At 37.4% G+C, this 19,081-nt stretch overlaps 1 protein-coding gene across 1 annotated transcript in view; it reads left to right on the top strand.

Moving 5' to 3' along the window:
* Positions 1-19,081, top strand: part of GALNT18 (polypeptide N-acetylgalactosaminyltransferase 18) — a 449,516-nt gene that overhangs the window by 302,824 nt on the left and 127,611 nt on the right. Inside the window, exons 4-6 of the mRNA XM_051966111.1 lie at positions 5,127-5,310; positions 8,861-9,058; positions 14,013-14,127. Of these exons, the coding sequence (XP_051822071.1) occupies positions 5,127-5,310; positions 8,861-9,058; positions 14,013-14,127 (497 nt within the window). The remainder of the gene's footprint in view (positions 1-5,126; positions 5,311-8,860; positions 9,059-14,012; positions 14,128-19,081) is intronic.

Raw genomic sequence — 19,081 nt, 5'->3', positions numbered from 1 at the left:
TAAATAGTGATCAAATTGGAGAAGTGATGATTGTACATCCCATAGTCTATGCTTTCTATTTAGAAACTTGTCCCAGAGGGCTCCCTAGATGGAACCTGTCCAAATCAGGAAAACCCTTTAGGACCATTCAAAATAAACTTTATTGTTAAAATGCTTCAAAAGAAGGCCAAGAATCATGAAAATATGGTTACTTGTAATTTACAAAAAGCAAAATCAATGAGAGAATGAGCTCATAAGAACATGGAACCATTCAACTCATTGAGAGCCTTATTGGGATGACTTTTAAAAAACAAAAAATGACAGTTGGATTAATTTTCACTGGGATAAAGTTTAGTTTAGGTTTACCTTCTTTTCAAATATATCCTTTGTATAAGTAGCTTTTAGGTCATACAGTGATAAGTCTGGTTAAGGTTTATTCTCAAAAAAATAATTAGGAATTTGCAGCATTTGCATTATTAGAGACCAGTAATTATGAGCAATTTCAGGTTATGCGAGGTGACACCATTTCAAATCCTGGGTCAGAGAGTATATTTCTCTCTTCAGGACTGAGCAGCAAGTAGATCACCTTGGTTAATGTCAAGAGTAACCAGTAAATTATTCCAATTCTCCACAAATTCAGATGCACATTTTCCTTTCCATGACTTTATTACTAAATGTCTCTCTTGTGCCATTTCCACACCTCCTAGTTAAAAAAGGCCTCTCTTGTGCCATTTCCACACCTCCCACCAAATTGAGCAGTGAACAGGCACAAATCAGTTGTCATTTACAGTTTAGATGCAATGATGACTTTGTACATTTAAGTTTTACAGTTTAATTTGGTTTTGCATTTGACTCATCTTGCGTACTTAACTTTTATGAGACACTTTTTCTCATCTTCCTTGGCTCTTAAGATAATTTGAAATAACTTATCTCAAAAAGATCAAAACCATTTCCTGATTTATTCCTCATATCCCCTCTCCTTCCCTTTGCTTCTCATGAATCTATTGTCAATGGCTTTTGAGGGGGAGAGGGGTAGCCAATAAGGAGGGGGAGGAATGACTATATTCATTAATTAAGAGAAGTAATAGGACTTAGGACTTCAGACTTCAATTCGTTCAACTCTATCATCTCAACACCTGCCTCACTGCGGCTTAATTTTCTGAGTAATTTCCCAGGGGTGCCTCACAAACTGAGCCACTTTCCATAGCCTGTTAACCGTGTCATTTTGTCGGCCTGAGTGCTACAGACATGTTACAGGTTGGTAAAGTTTTCCTAACTTTCCCTTTTGTTAAGGTGCACTGATGCTTTTTGCAATATATCCTTGCACTTCAGCTAAGATCGTTTCCTTCCAGTATAATGACCAGTTACTAGCCCACGAGTGTGAAGGAGAATATAAGTAGCCTCAATCAGTTCCCTCTGGTAGGTCTGGCTGGAAAGTCAGTTTTGCAAATATAGCAGAACAGCTGCCTGGGAAATAGCTAAGACTGCTAATAAATAGCATCTATTTGCAGATCATTTCTTTTGTGCACAAGGTCGGAGATGCTAATTCTGGAGATGAGGCAAATGTATTCCAGGTCCCCTCCGGCCGCTGGCTAGTCTGCAGGAACCGCCTTCCTCCATTCTATTTGGAATTAGAAAGACTCACAGTTGTGCTGGACGAAGGCTATGTCTGTGCCCTTTGTAGCTTCCTCTGAAAGAGATGGGACTTGGAGGTGATTTTGCCCAGGATCTTCTGATGGACTGTGGTCTGGAAAGAATATGGTGTGTGAGACTCGAGAGACAAACCGAGCTTCATCAGCATCTCTTCATTTGAATCAGGAAATCAGATGCCTTGAAATTGGTTGAAACAGTCAGCAAGGCAGAGATTTCTGCCTAATATAATGGGGCTTCAGAAGCATTCAAGCCGAATGACTCCTGTAATGCAGAATGAGAATTCTAGTAATAACTAGCATTAATAGGGAGAAGTTACCAGCAGGCAGATTTGGGTTCAGAATAAAGGCCATCAGCTGTTTAAAAAAAGCCTAAGTTTTAATGCAAAACACCTTAGAGGGCAAATTTTTCATCTTACAGAAGAGGAAACTGGCCTGCCCAAAGTCACCAGACTTGTAGGTAAGGTGAGATTTGAACTGAGATATTCTGATTCCCCAGGGTAATGTTCTTTCCATCATACCCAAGTGTTGGCTCAGGGGAGGTTCTAAAGCAATGGTTCAGTCTGTCTAGATCAGGGGTCCTCAAACTTTTTAAATAGGGGGCCAGTTCACTGTCCCTCAGACTGTTGGAGGGCCAGACTATAATAAAAACAAAAACTGTGTTTTGTGGGCCTTTAAATAAAGAAACTTCATAGCCCTGGGGGAGGGGGATAATCATCCTCACCTGCCGTATCTGGCCCTCAGGAGTAGTTTGAGGACCATTTTCTTCACTCATAAAGCCATCTCCCCCTACCAGGCATTTATCAAGACCATCCTCAATATTCCTTTTCAATTCTACTTTTTAAAAATCTTTCTCTTCCTTCACTATTCAATTCTGGTGTCATCTTCTCTCTTTAGCTTTTCCTGATCTTCTCAGCTGAATATTTTCTCTCACTCGTAAAATATTCCTATAATACATTGTTTAGATTTCTCTTTTGCCCCATCATTCTCTGCTTTGTATCATATTTAACAGTGTATGTGGCGTACCACAAATTACATTACTCAGTAGAATCTGAGTGCTTTAAAGACGGGAATTATATTGTTTTTTAATTTAATTTCTCCAAGCTTTAAGCATATATGTCTATATGCAGGATTTCTGAGGTCTCCAATATGGAGTCTCCAGCTTGGAAATTCCCTTCACCATCACAGGCTTTGTAGATCAGTCCTACCAAGAATCTGAGACACAGAAGAGTGAAGTGATTTGCCCCCAAATCACAAAACTAGTAACTGACAGAGGTGAGATTTGAATCAAGGTCTCCCTAATTTTAAGTCCATCATTCTATGAAGTCAGTTACACTGACTGATGCTTTTTATTAAATAGGTATATGTTGTAATTAATTCAGTAGATAGGCACAAATGGTATAGTGGATAGAGCACTGGACCTGGAGTCAGGAAGACTCATCTTCATGAGTTCAATACAATCTCAGATATCTACCAGCTCTGTGACCCTGCAAATCACTTCACCCTGTTTGCCTCTGTTTTCTCATCTGTAAAATGAGCTGGAGAAGGAAATGGCAAACCAGGTCAGTATTTTTGCCAAGAAAACCACAAATGAGATCATGAAGAGTCAGACGACTACTGAAAAACAACTCAACAACAAAGATAGGTTTTTAATTCAACTACCTAGGGACATTTAATTAAAGGATGTTATTGACTAATGTCTTAGGTAAAGGTTGGCTGGATCTTCGCTGAGGTCCCTGTACTTCTAATATACTCTGATTCTGACATTTCGTAAGCAATACAGATCCTATCAGCAGTGAATACATTAAATTGAGATCTAACAAAGACATCCCCCAAATTAAAGTCTCAATTCCAGCTTCTTTTCATATGGGCAGTGATTTTTACCCACTGACAATCAGATACATGCTGGGAGCTATTTTTTCTAGAATGGAGAAGGATTTGATTTACTCTGATGTCTAGGTAATCTTGGATTATATTTGAGAAGAAGCTGGCTGGAGTCAGGGAGTCAGTCTGTGGTTGATAATCAGAGTGGAGCATGCTGTGGACTAAAGTAAACTCTATGGGGATTGAATCTTAAGCTTATGTTTGGTAAGCATCCTATTAGATTCCATGTCACCTGATATAATTAGCCCAAAGGCACAGAGCATATAGACTCTTCATCCCTACCACTTTTTGAATGGCTCAATCCATACCTGAGACCATTTCTTAAATGAACAGTCCTTCTCTCTCTTATTCTTTGTCCCTATTTCTTGTGGATTTTGCCCTCTAAACCCACCATCTTTTACAAAAAGAAAATATGTAATTAACAAACCTTTGAAATGATAAAAAATACTTTCCTTTTTTAAAGCCTCTCATTAATGCTTTCTTATTCACTTCTGTTGACTTTTTGTGTAGCATTGTGCATTGTGGGGGACCTTATATTTCTTCTAGGCTGTAAAACACAAGAGAATAGGTACTGATCTCTCTCTCTCTCTCTCTCTCTCTCTCTCTCTCTCTCTCTCTCTCTCTCTCTCTCTCTCTTAGTACCTAGAATAATACTCTGTAGAGAGCAAGTACTTAGTCAGTGTTGGTTGGTTGAATCAATGTATGAATGAATGAATAATAAAACAGGTCCAGGAAAACTCTTGTGGTCACTCTCTATATAGGTATAAAAAGTATGTGGTTGTGTTCCTATAATAATAACCTATTTATGTCAGGCTTTAGATGTTAGAATAAATTTTCTCATGCTTCATCATCAAGCCAATGCATGACAATCATGAGAAACTAACAAACCTAGTTGTTCATGCATCCCTCCTCTTTCCTTTATGGATTGTTCCTTGAGGATATGGGTTGAATTGTCTATATTTCTAGAGATTAGTACAATGTCTAGCACATCGTGCTTCAGAAATACTTTTATTTTTCTTTCTTTCTTTGGCTGTTCATCTATTTTCCCTCATCCTTCCCAATGTATGTGATCAAGGAACATAAAATACTCTTTTTCATGTAATGAAGTATAATCTGAGGCTGTAATAAAAAGAACCTGAGCAGGTACTTTACCATGACTACCACTTAGAAAAGAAAAAGCAGCTGTTGACATTACCTATCCATTCTTAAGTCTTTGGCTTCAAGTTTCCCTGACTTGTCACTTGGGTCCCAAAAGAGATCCTATTTTACAGGTTATTAGAATGGGTATTCATTAAGGCAATTTTGATTTTTTTAAAGCTCAAAATAGGATCGGAGTGTGAGAAATAGACAGAAGGGGAAAAACTGTTCCAGTCAATTGGACGTTTTGGGGCAGTTATGCAGGGACATCCACCACTAGTTACTTATTTATCAGCTTAATTCTCATCTGTGAAATGTATAGGATCACATACCTGATCGTAGCTGAAGAGTTAGCTTTGTGTTTTCCATGTCTGTTCTACTCTTCGGGATCTTTTGTGTTCAACTGGAGATTTGGGGGAAATTCTTCCTTTTTACCATTTCTTCTTTCTGACATCCCGTTCATTTCCTTTGCAACAGAAGAACTCAAGGAGAAGCTGAAAGACTACGTGGACAAGGTGAACGCTCACAAGCCCGGCTTCATTAAGGTGGTCCGACATAGCAAACAAGAGGGGCTGATCCGTTCCCGAGTAAGCGGCTGGCGAGCAGCCACAGCTCCAGTGGTCGCTCTTTTTGACGCTCATGTGGAGTTCAATGTAGGCTGGTAGGTGCTGAGACTTCTGTCATCCCTCTGGGGCTCTCTGTGAAATGATCTTGGAGGCACTGCTGGCTTGAACTCTGATCTTTCCCATCTCTTTCCTCCCATGTTGGGGAGCAATAGCTGGAGATCCTTCCCTTGCTTAGCCAGTAAAGTGGTTGAGTAGTGATTGCTCATGGATGTTGTGAACGCGTTTGTGCCGGGATCCTGTTTTGCTAGAGAAAGGATTACATTTGCTGGGGTGAATAAAACACTTAAGTCCTTATGGAAAAAAAATTTATACATATATATATATATATATATATATATATATATATATATATATATATATATATAAAAACACTGGGTCTCCTAAATTTGGAGTTTCTAACTATCTTCTATATTTCACCAAACAGAAAGTTAATATTAATAAGAAACAGAGTGATACAGTGGAAATAGGACTGGATTCTGGAATTAGGTTCAAATCTCATTTCTTCAACTTTCAACCTATGGAATTAGACCACAGGCAAATAATTTCACCTCGGGCCTCGGTTTCCCCATCTCTAGAATGAGAGCATTGGATGACATAGCTTCTAAATCTACAAATCTGTACTTCTGGGATGATGATGATATTGACAGCATGCTAGATTTAGCACCAGGAAAACATGGGTTCAAATCCTGCCATAACTAGATATGTGACATAGGGCAAAATTACTTCCACTCTCTGAGCTTTAGTTTCTTCATCTATAAAATAATCATGCCCATTGTACTTGCTCCACAAGGCTGTGGTGAAATTTAAAAGAGATTTTATATATATATAAAGCATTTCATAAACTTGCCATGTAAATGTCAACTATTATTACCATTATTATAAATGTTATAGCTATTACCATTATTAAAAATATTATACCAGTTCACAATTATATAGGACATTTATAGAATGCCTACTTTTTGTTGTTACAAATACCATAACAATCCTGAGAGATAAGTATTATCAGTATTTTCATTTTTTTAGGTTGAACATCTAGAGATTAAGTGACTTGCTCAGGGTCACAAAATTAGGAAGTGTCTGAGGTGGGATTTGAACTCAGGCCCTCCTGATTCTTAACCCAGTATTCTATACACCATACTTCCAGCTGCCTCCTGGAAATGCCAAGCATGGAGTTCACTTATAAAGTAAATTCTTCATCACCCGTAAGGTGATTTGGAAAAAGACACTAACTTACCTAAGACACCATAGTTAAGTATTTGTTAAAAACTAAAATTGAACCCACTTATTCTGATTTCTTGTTTAGTTTTTTTTTTCCATTAGACCACTTGAGAAACAGGAAGAAATAAGCAGAGTAGGTCCCTTCTTGATACAAATAAGACCTGAACTTGTCTTCTCATAACTCAAACAGAATTAAGATTGCAGCTAACAGTTTTTTTATGATTAAAGTTCCTATTTGGCATTTCCAGCCATTTACAAACCATTTTCATTGAATTTATGGTCAGCATAGGAAAGGAAATTGGATTATTTAAAGCTGATTTGAATAAACAATTATGCAGGAAGTCTAATGCTAATGAACAGAGGCTCTCTCCAGAAACACATTAATCAATATGACTCAACAGGTATCTCGAAGCTGGTATTGATGGCCCCCAAATCTTATTCTTCTTTGGGGATGTTTAATACTCTTCCCAACTTATGTCTTGAGGGTTGAAGAAGTGAGAGATAACCAGTCGAATGAGAAAGAGACAGACAGACACAGAGAGACAGAGACAAGCAGACAGAGAGACAGAGACAGACAGAGACAGACCTGGAGAAAGAGAAAGACAGAGACACAAAGAGAGAGACAGAGAAACAAAGAGAGACATAGAGAGAAAGAGATAAAAATGGAGAAACACAGACAAAAAAACCAAAATAAAACAGAGAGACAGAGTCTTTAAAAAAAGACCAGAGAGATTATTGTCTTAAAATAACTGAAGGAATAACCTATGGAAGAGAGGTTAGATGTGTTCTGCTTAAATCCAAAAAAAGGGGAACAAGAACTAAGTGGGAATGGTACCATGATATGATGAAAATCAACTGGATGTGGAGACAGAGGTCCTGGGTCACTTAGCATATTACATTATTGGCTTTCAGTTTTCAAATCTGTAAAATGAAGGGGATTTAAAAAATGAAGGGGATTAGATTATAAGATTTATTATTTCTTTTCCAGCTTTAAATCCATAGCCCCACAATCATATGAAATACAGAGAAGCAGGCTTTGGTTCAGTATGAGGGGGAATTTCTTGGTATTGCTGGGTCAAAAGATAGGCATATTTCAGAATTTTCAGGGCATGGTTCCAAATTGCTTCCCAGAATGACTGGAAATTCACAGCTCCACCAGTGCCTATTAGTGTGCCTATTCTCCCTCAGTCTCTCCAACATTTTCCATTATATTTTTTGTCATCTTTTCCAATCAGATGAATGTGAAGTAGAACCTCGGGGTCACTTTAATTTTCATTTCTCTAATCATTAGTGAATTAGAGCAATTTTTAGAAAAATATCATTGTTATCCGATTGTTAAGGAGGAACATCATAACAATGAGAGCTCTTCAAAAATGGAATGAACTGTCTTAGAAAGTAGTATTTTTCTATCACTGATGGTATTCAATGAGAAATTCAGATGATTAATTGCCAAGGAGATCAGAGGAGATATGGGTAAGCGTAGATGATTTGTCCTCCTTTTCAGATCTAAGATTTGGCAAATATCACACAACGATAGTTGACAAAAAGAAATCTTTCTGAGTCCCACTGTTGTCCACTAGGATGACAATATACAATCACACTTGATTTAAGTGTTTCTCCTCTGTGATGGGGCAACTAGGGGGTGCCATAGTAGATAGAGTGTGAGGTCTGCAGTCAGGAAGACTCATTTTTCTGAGTTTAGCCTCAGACACTAACTGTGTGACCCTAGACAAGTCACTTAATCCTGTTTACCTCAGTTTCCTCATTTGTAAAAATGAATTACAGAAGAATACTGCAAACCTCTCCAGGATTTTTGCCAAGAAAACTCCAAATGGGGACACAACAATCATAAAGTAATTGGCAAACTCTTTCATACTATATTCATGGCAAGTTGGAAAGATGATAATCTATATAGAAAGATAGATTTGAAATATATTGGCTATTGGGGTCCAAAAATAGCCAATTGTTAATGTGTTAATACAAAAAGGTAAATTTTACTTCCATAATAAATTTCCTAACAATTATTGGTGTTCTAAAGTGAAATGAATTGCTTTGGGGATGAGGGATCTTCAAGCAAATCTTAGATGAGTATTTGTCCAGATTACAGTGGAGGAGTTTGATGCTCATGCTGGATCTTAGTTTAGCTCTAATTGATCTCTGACCCCCATCCAACTCTTATAATTTGGTAAAATGCCTTCCCCTTGCTCCCAAGGGAATTTCTTAGCTTGTTTTTATAATAGATCCAGGGTTCCATTCCACCTACCCTTTGCCAGGGGGGAGGAAGAGTATTGTTACTTGGGAAACTTTATCCACTTTTTCTTGGTCTCTCTACAGCAGTAGCTATCTCTCTGCCTTTTTCTCCCCCAGGGCAGAACCTGTGCTCACCAGGATAAAAGAAAACCGGAAGCGGATCATTTCTCCATCCTTCGACAATATCAAATATGATAATTTTGAGATTGAAGAGTATCCTCTGGCTGCACAAGGCTTTGACTGGGAACTATGGTGTCGCTATTTAAATCCTCCCAAGTCCTGGTGGAAGTTGGAGAATTCAACTGCTCCAATAAGGTACATGCTAGTGCTGATAGCTCTCTTACCCCTCCGGTGTACAAGCAGATTATCTGTTTCCATCCACTCTTGGAGGCCATTTGGTCTCCAGCCCAAATCTATCCCCTCCTACTAGCTAATCTGCTCTCATCCATCAGTTCCACTCTCAGTGAGATAAAGGAAATATAAGAGAGTTGGGCCAAAACCATGAGGGCTTTCCCCAGAATAAAGCAACTGGAATTTCACCAACAGAAAATGGGGCTTCCAATGGCTGTTCAAGTCCCCAAATCATCTCTGATATTAGTATCTTTTGTGTTATCAACTGGAAAATGCAATATATTGGATTGGATGGATTTAGCCTCTTATGAGTCAAAACCCATAAAAAATAAGCCCTACAAGGCAGTTACTATGTTCTTTGTTGTTAGGGATTCATATTATCATCACTATACTAAGTTGTGATCTGGTAGCTTAACAGTGTATTTAACTCCTAAGAGGTCTCATGGAAGAAGCCTTAGAATCCTAGTCACTGACACTTTGTGTGTGATTTTGAATTAGTCAATTCTCCTTTGTCATCCATATTTTTTCATCTAGAAAATGAGAATAATAAGGCTTATACTACTTCAGTCCCATTCAGCATTGCTATGAAAAGCAATTAATTTAATTCCATAATAAAATTCTTTGTAACTTAAAGTTCTATATTATTATTCAATTATTATTATTATGTAACCCTGCTTGGTGGAACAATCTGGGTCTGGAGTCTGGGAAAATCTGAATCCAAAACTACCCTTGGACACTTATTATCTGTGTGACATCAGACAAGACATTTAATCTTAATTCCCTGATCTATAAAATGGAGATAATAATAGTGCCTGTATATCAGGGAAAAAAATGAGAAAATATTAAGAAAATCCAGCACAGATCTTAAAGCATTATCCAAATCATTACTATTGTTATTAACCTCCTAGTGCTCTATGCAACTCTCTAAGGTTCTAAGTTGAAAAGATGGTGCAACCCTGTTCTGGTAGAGGGACTTTCCCATCCAGAAGTTTGCTATAATAATGATACAATAGATCAACTTTCTAACTCTATTACCTAACATGTCCTTAGCTGCTTACATGTTATATTACCAAAGTAGAATGAAAGGTCTTTGCTTGTAGGAACATTTTCTTTTTGTCTTTGCATTTCTAGTATCTGGAATATTCTGTGATACATAGTAAGTGCTTCATAAATGCTTATGGAATGAGATTGGTTTGGATAGGGTTAAGTAAGGCAACTCCTTTCCTAAAAGAAAGGCAGCAACTATAGTTGAGATTGTTGTAATGCCATCCAAGCAAGACCACCATGATCAATGGTCCACCTTACACAGACAATATCCAAGATTATTACAGCTGATAAAAATCTTGTAAGCTGGCAAGGTGGAAACTAACCTACAAAGCTTGATGTTTCTTTCTTCAAAAAAAACTCATAGATGCTTATTAATGCTTTTGAAAATAGCATTGCCACTTCCCTGTTACTCCCCCTTATTCAATTATCCATTTCTCATAATAAAGAAGTTCAATTATTCACTTTTTTTAATAATGTCTAACTCTGTCTGATGCCATTTGGGGTTTTCTTGGTAGAAATACTAGAGTGGTTTGCCATTTCCTCCTCCAGTTCATTTTACAGATGAGGAAACTGAGGCAAACAGGGTGAAGTGATTTGTCCTGGGGTCACATAGCTAGGAAGTGTTTGAGACCATTTTTGAATTCAGGAAGATGAGTCTTTCTGACTTCAGTTACTCTATTCTCTATACTTTCTAACTGCCCAAAACAACAACAAAGAGATATGGTTGAGCAAAATAAATCAGCCAGTTATCCATATCTAATAAGCTGCACCTCATTCCATACCTATAGTTCAAGAATCTTGTTAGACAAGAATTACAAATGTTTATGCATTACTAAATAGGTCTCTGAAATCATCAGTGTTCTAAAGATTTGCATTGTTGTTTTTCACAACATTGCGGTCCCCATAAACATTTCTCCCCTACTTCTTTTGTGTGCTTAGCTCTGCATCAGTTAATTCAAGACTTCCTTAACTTTTTTGAATTGTTCTTATTTGTCATTTTTATGGCACAATAATATTCCATTGCACTCATATATCATAATTTGTCCAGCCATTCCTCAAATCAATGCTGCCACTTTTTCCTGGAGAAATCTTCCAGTAGCATGTTCTCTGGTTCAGGGGAAGCCCAATAATTGCATCTCCTCATTGAGTTCCAGGAACATCAGTATAAGAGTACATAATCCTCTCTGTTCCTCTTCTTTTTTACCCATTCTCCCATCAAGTCTCCTGGTCATAGATTGATAAAACACCAGGCAAAAACCAGAAATGCATGATAAAAACAGAGGGATCCGCAGAAGTATAATCTCAGACAAGAGTCTACTGAAGCAGCCAATCAATGGCTACTGTTCCTCAAAACCAAATAGTGCAGATAATCAGTCAATAGCATTTATTAAATGCTCACTATGTACCAAGCATTATGCTAGGTGCTCAGGATACAAATAAAAGAAAAATCAGTTCCTCCCTGCCTTCAAAAGATTTACAATCTAGTGAATTAAGTAAGTCAATACAATTTTCATCTCTGTATCCTCAGCACTGTGCCTTATATGTAAAAGATGCTTAATAAATGTTTATTAAATTGAATTAGAAAGCTATTTCTTATGTTGAACCAAAATTCATTTCCTAGTTTCCAATCATTGCTTGTGGTTCTGTTCCTACACAGAAAAGAATAATTTCTCTTCTATACATACTAGTCCTTCAGATATTTGAAGATATTTAGCAGTAGTTGTGGTATATTATTGTATTGGAGGATTATTATTTTCCATGATCTAATTATTCTATTTCTTTTAGTTCAGTCCAGGATTACATTAACTTTTAAGTGACCACATTAGCACCATTTGTTTTTATCTAATTTATGATCAAATAAAACCCTCAGATTTTTTATAAGAACCACTGTTAGAACACATATTTTCAGTTCCTTTGTTTACACAATACATACACAGCTTGTCATTTGTTTGACGTATGTGTGTATGTGTTGATGTGTATGATGGACGAGGGTGACAAATGTAGGATGACATTCACTCTTTCTAAGGTTCATCTTATTGCGTTTATTTCAATGTTCCAGCCTGTCAAAATGATTTTGAATTTTGATAGTTTCATCTGTGCTATGAACTAACTCTCCCAATTTTGTGTCTGTGAATTTGCTAAGTATATCATCTTAGTCTTCAACCAAGTCTCACTTTAAAACATTGAACAGATCAGTACCAAGGACAGAGCCAAATAGTACTTGACTAGAGACAGCCTTCAGGTTAGAAAGGGAAATGATTCAGGAGTAAAATCACAGAATGTTAGAGCTAAAAGGAACTTAAGAGTTAATTAAGGCTTTCTCCTTCATTTTATAGCAAAGGAAATTGATGTTTAGAGAGGAGAGGTTATTTGCCCAAGGATATGAATTAGTGACAGTGAGAAGACTAGGACCCTGATCTTTCTAATTTTATGTGCCATCTTACTGCTAATAAAAATTGTAATGTTCAACCAGGACTTACTTTACCTCCCTAGACTGTCACTCAATCCACTTGGCTGTCATGGGAAAGTTTGTCAACTACTTTTCTGAAATAAAAATCTATGTATCGTGCTTATGGCATTTTCTGATCTCCCAACCTAGTAACCCTGCCCCAAATGGAAATGGTACATTCCTGTGAAAATACAATCTAGAAATATAACCTGAAGCTAAAGCTAAGCAGAAATGATGTTTAAATTATTCACATCAAAGCAGAATTTGGCCTGATTTTGTATTGTCAGCATCAGTCTAAGAGTAACTCTTGAGCAGGTTAAGGCAGGGCTAAGACATAGTGTATAACTTAGCCAAAAGTAACAGCTGGAAAGCCATAGAAGCTGAGCTACATATGGGGAATGAGCAGAACTGTTCCTTTGAAATTTGAGGACAGAGTCAAAGTCAAAGACACTCTACCAGTAAAGTGGATTTCTAGTCTTAGAACACTGGTCTTGTAGTTAGGAAGACTCAACCCTCCTCGGATACTCCTGTATGACTCTGAGCAAATTCCTTAACTTCTCTCAACTGTATTTTCTTCATCCATAAAATGAAGATAACCAACTTCAGGGTTGTGGTAAAGAGTGAGATAATATTCAAATGATTTGCAAACCTTAAAATCCTGTATAAATGCTACTATGCTTATCATTATTATTATTAATTATTATTATTACATGACTTTAAGATTTACAAATTTTTTTTATTCAATCTCTTGAGATCAGAAGTAGAAATATTGCCATCCATGTTTCTAGATAATGAAATTGAGACACAGAAATGAAATTACTTTCTAATAGTTATGTGTCAGAGGCAGATTAGAACTACCATGTTGGTTAGCTTCAGATATGTTCTTTCCACTACACTAAATTACTCCTAGAGCTTCTTTGAGTTCTTCCAACTCCAAGATTTTGACTCTATCTCTCAATATTAGGGAAAATTGAGGGCCATGAATGATATTGAGAGTCTAATTAAAGAGACAGGGTGGATACTCAGAAGCCCCAGCTTGGTAGAAGGCATGGGTAGAAACAGACCCCAAGTGTATAAAGGATAACCTGGGAGTCAAGAATGAGATAGGAAATGTGGCTCACATTAGGAGCCATGGAACATCATTTCAGGCTCTAGAGGAAACTGGCAGTTGGTACAATGTCACAGCAAGAGATCCCTAGACAGTTATTCTCTGCCCTCTTTTTAGGTATTGAGAAGCCTTCTTTATGTTGATGAAAGAGGGCTGGCAGGAGCGGACTGCCCAGTAGATTATCTATAGCTTGGCAGGTGTAAGCCATCACAGCAAAAGACCATACCTCCAGGGGGCCCTTGCAACTCTTTGATCCACAGGAGTCCATAAAGGGCAACCTCTGATAACTGTTTCCATCTCTATCCTGCCTACAGGAGCCCAGCCCTCATTGGCTGCTTTATTGTGGACAGGCAATATTTCCAGGAGATCGGCTTATTGGATGAAGGAATGGAGGTCTATGGAGGAGAAAATGTGGAGCTGGGGATCAGGGTGAGTTTGTTTCTAGGGAGTAAGGACTTAAGAGAGAACATGGGAAAATGAAGAAATGGAGCAGAACTGCCCTGTGGGCAGAAAGACTGAATGTCAAGGACATTCAAAATCTCACCCAGGTTGGCTGGAGCCCAGCAGGTGCAGGGGTTGTTTGTGGGCAGCTCATGCCAACAGATAGCCCATTCTTCATAGAGGGACGCAGTAGCAGCCGCCTGCATGAAGCTGAGCAAGGAAAGATCCTCCCGACACCTGGACTCATTTAAATGGAGGGAAATTGCTTTGGAGGCAGCTGGAATTCACAGGATTATTGGGGAGCTAATATATTCATAGAGTATGGTGCCTGCATAATCACCCTCATTTCCCCTGCTCTCTCAGCCCTGGTCATTTATTCATCATTTGCCAGCCCGGGTATCTCATTCCATCACGGCTCCTAGATAAAATGCTCACCCCAAACATAATATTGTCCTATTGAAGTGGCTGGCGGGGATTGGTGCTACAGGCAGGAGGTGCCTCCTGTTGCCTATGTAGAATGGGTAGAAATGACCAGGTTTGTGTCGGGGAATTAGATTTGTGAACTCTGCTACCATCAGGCGTGTGAGTCAATCATGATAACCCAGAGTTGTGTGGTGTTTCAGTTCCTTGAATTTAAAGTGACTCTGGTCTATAGACCCATATGCAATATCTGTGTGTGTGGTGAAATAACTGAGGAGAATTCAGTGCTGGGTGTTTAAAGGTGCTATGAAAACATAGGATTCCTTTTCTTCTTGACTCTTCAAAATCCTTCATTCCTTCCTGGCAGAGACAACCTGTTATTGCAACAACAGCGGCATTCCCACACTGCCCCAGAATCATCTGACAGTTGGAGCTAACAAAAAATGGGAGATTTTGACATCTCTGTTCTATTCTGTGGGATCCAGCCTCCCCAAGTGAGAATAATAAAAGCAGCAGCCCAATATCCCCATCCGAATCTGACTAGGTGACCTGAAGCGGCTTCCTAAGATTATCTCTAATTTTCTTCATATATCCAGTGATCATAATGATGACTCTGTGACCCATTACATTATTGTGAATTTTGAAAATAATGATGAAAGCACTTTGAAAAAGTGCAAATTTCTCGCATGTAAGATTGTTATTATAATAAGATTTTTCCTAGGTCCAATGTCAATTAACCATAAGCCCCACTTCCTCCCTTCCTCCCATACATATCTAGAATCTAGTTTAGAACGAAAATGTTTACTTCTTAGCAGACAAAATAGATGTCTCAGATCCCATGTCTTTTACTCTTAGGACAACCTTTAAGCCTTCGCATATAAATTTACTGGCTTTTAATGTACATTTCTAATAATCCTTGTTACCTATATTTCCAGCATGTTAAAAGTAGAAGCTAAAATCAGGGATAGGGCAAAATACATGTGGGCTCATCAGTGGTAGGAAGGCAAGTATCAGGGGGCAATGATGGAGGAGACATAAAGACTATACTGCAAAATCTCAGAGCCCAGTGTCGTAGATCCATTAAGTGCAGGGTCAAACTATCAGAAGGAATCCTATTAAGTGCAGTATCAAACTTATCAGAAGGAATCCGTGTGCTCCATGATATAAAATAGGAGTGATATTCATAACAATGACCTCAAATCATCAAGACAAGTTTAAATTTTTGTTCTCATTCCCTGGTGAAGGAAAATGGTGAATTGTGTGATGTTCTGAAAGATGTCGATCTCAAATGGTTGAAGTAAAAAAAATTGATTGTTTAAAGGGATAATTCTTGAATTTCTAGAACAGGGTAGGCAGGCAGCCATATAGCATCATCGTTATTCTTCTGCAGCACTTCATTGACTCCAGACTGAAACAGAAATATACCCTAGATTTATGGCAGCAAATTGGTATAGTATCCTGTGTATCCACTGAGGAACTCCCGAGGCTAAGCACAATCACAACTATGGTACTGGGCAATAATCTGAAATAATCCATGGTCTGTGGATTTGTGAGAGTGTTGGAGATGTGCTGACACACCCATACTCCAGATTGCAGTCCTTTAGTGTCAGGCAGAAATAAACTTTAAGAGTGTAATGGTATCATGTAATGGCATTGGTTTTCTCTTTCTGATATATTCTACTTTAGTCTTTCCTAGGCTTGACAAGTTTGAAGGAGGATCTCAAACTGGATGGACTGGTTTTATCAACTAGCTGCATGTTCTCATTTCTACTATTAGCTTTCCTGGCCAATTCAAATGTTGTACTAAAGGTTGAAATGATCCAAATCCAATCACAATGATGTATTTTTTAGAATCATAGTATCTAAGACAAAGAGCCCCATAATTTGTGGACAAAAGACCAAGCCTGGACATAAAAAGAGTTTGGTTCAAGTCCTGCCTCTGACATAAACTGAGTCAATTAGTCAAGGAGTATTTATAAAGTGTTTACTATGTGCCAAGCTCTGTGATAAGGATTAAAGATGCAAAGACAAACAAAAAGACAGCTTCTGTCCTCAAAAAGTCTCTGTTCTAATGGGGGAAGACAACAAATAAAAGGAAATTGATACATTTAATTAATTTAATTAATCTCTCTTAAATGGAGATTCCAGGAGAAGTCATCTGATCATATTTAATCCTTTTTTATATTTTTTTATTTTCCCCAATTACATGAAAAACATTTTTTTTACATTTGTTTTTAAAACTTTGAGTAACAGATTCTCTCCCTTCCTCCCCACTTCCAACTCCTTTAAGAAGATACATGTGAAGTTATACAAAACATTTCCATAAGACATGTTATGAAAGAAAATATAGATCTCTGCCTCAAAAAAAATCAAGATAAAGTTTAAACAAAAGTATGCTTTAGTCTGTATTTACATATAATCTTTCTCTGGATATGGATAGCATTTTTCATCATAAATCCTTCAGAGTAACTGCAAATTATTATATTACTGAGAAGAGCAAAGTCTTTCAGACCTGATCATCCCATAACATGGCTTTTATTTTGTACACAATGGTTCACTTTGTTTGAGCTCATGAAGGATTTTCCAAGTTTTTCTGAGAGCATCCTATTCATCATTTCTCGTAGAACAATAATATTCCATCATGATCAAATACTGTAATTTATTCATCCCATTCCTCAGTGGTAATCACCTCAATTTCTAATTATTTGCCCTGAGAAGAGAGCTAATATGTTTTGTACATATATGTACATATATGTGCTTTTTCTTTATTTTTTAATCTTTTAGAATTTACAACTAGTAGTGGTTTTGTTAGGTTAAAGGATATGTAGGATTTGATAGCCCTTTGTGCATAGTTCCTACCTTTTGATCATTTATCATTTATCAAGGGAATGTTTTTTTAAAATAAATTTGATTCAGTTTACTACATATTTGAGAAATGAGGTTTTCATCAGAGAAACTTGTTTCAAAATTCTTTTCCCAATTACTATTGCTAACTGTATTTCCCCACATTTATTCTATTCTCTCTCTCCTTTCACCTTGACCTTTCCTCCTCAAAAATGCTTTGCTACTGACCATCTCCTCCCCCTGTCTCTTCAATCATCCTCCCCCCTTCCCACATCCTCTTTCCCCTCCTACTTTCCTGCAGGGTAAGACAGATTTCTATAACCATATTAAGTATGTATGTTATTTCTTCTTTGAGCCAATTTTGATGAGAGTAGTTAACTCACGGCCCCCTCCTTCCCCTTCTTCTCCTCCACTGTAAAAGTTTTTTCTTGATCTTTTAAATAATGTTTAATTTTGAAGAGCAAGTCTCTAAAATTCTGAATTACTCATGACTTACTCATCTGTATGGGTGGATAGGGAGTCTATACTAAGAATTTTCTGTATTGATGAAATTTCAGATTTAGAATTCTTTCTCAACACTCTTTCCCCAAAATACTTAAAATAATCACATTTAAACTTCTCCCAGTGGATGACCAGGGTTTTGCTCCTCAGGTCCCATATCTCTTTGCTAATTGGTTATGTTTCAGTCATGTCCAACTCTTCATGACCTCATCTAGGTTTCTCTTAGCAAAGATATTGGAGTGATTTGCCAGTTCCTTTCCCAATCTTCATTTTCAGAAACTCAAAGATACTCTTATCTTTGTGCCAGATTGTATATCTGGAGGGAAATTGAGAAGGACATTCTGTAAAGGAAAGGATATGGAGGGAATAATAAGAGCAGCCAATTATTGTGCAGAATTGATGAAGATCAGTGAATTGGTAGCCATATGAATTTTCACCTACTGCCCTCATTTTCCTTTTCCATATCCCCATGATCAGGGTAAAAAAAAGTACTGGATTTGAAGTAAGAAGGCCTAGGTTCAAATCCAAGCTCTACTATGTAATAGCACTGTAATTCAGACCAGTTCCAATATATGTTATATTAAAACATAATATTATGTAATCTCAGTTTCAATTTCTTCACCTATTAAATGGAGAAGTTGTACTATATATCTTACATCATCCCTTCTCAATTTGAATCTATAACTCTAAGAATCTGTGGAATAATGATAATGATAAAAAAACAATAATGACAACAATTATAACAAGAATTCAAGATTCACATAAGCTATATTGTGTTCACTGCATTGTGTTAGAAACAGCTCATACAAATATGAATGACTTAGTCCTTGTTACCTCAGAGTTCATAGGATATTAAATGACCCAGAAATCATAGAATTAGAACTGGAAGAGACCTTACAAGCCATCACATTCAACCCCTTCATTTACAGGAGAAAACTAGCACTAGGGTCCAGTGACTTGGCTATGTTTGCACAATTAATCAGTGTCAGATGCAGTATTTGTTACTTAAGTCTTCCTGACTCTCTCCATTGTACTATGGAGCTACATGAAACATGCCCATGGATAACTAGGATCGAAAATATAATTTAAGTGTAAAAGAAAGCCATCCATAAGGTACAGTGCCTTTGTTCCCAAGTGTAGCAATAAGAGACTCGAGGAAGTAAAATTTGATCTGAGC

This window comes from Antechinus flavipes, chromosome 6 (genome assembly GCF_016432865.1).
Source record: "Antechinus flavipes isolate AdamAnt ecotype Samford, QLD, Australia chromosome 6, AdamAnt_v2, whole genome shotgun sequence".
Classification (NCBI taxonomy): Eukaryota; Metazoa; Chordata; class Mammalia; order Dasyuromorphia; family Dasyuridae; genus Antechinus; species Antechinus flavipes.
The sequence above is the reverse complement of the archived record's forward strand: the minus strand, read 5'-3'. Positions and strand labels throughout refer to the sequence as shown.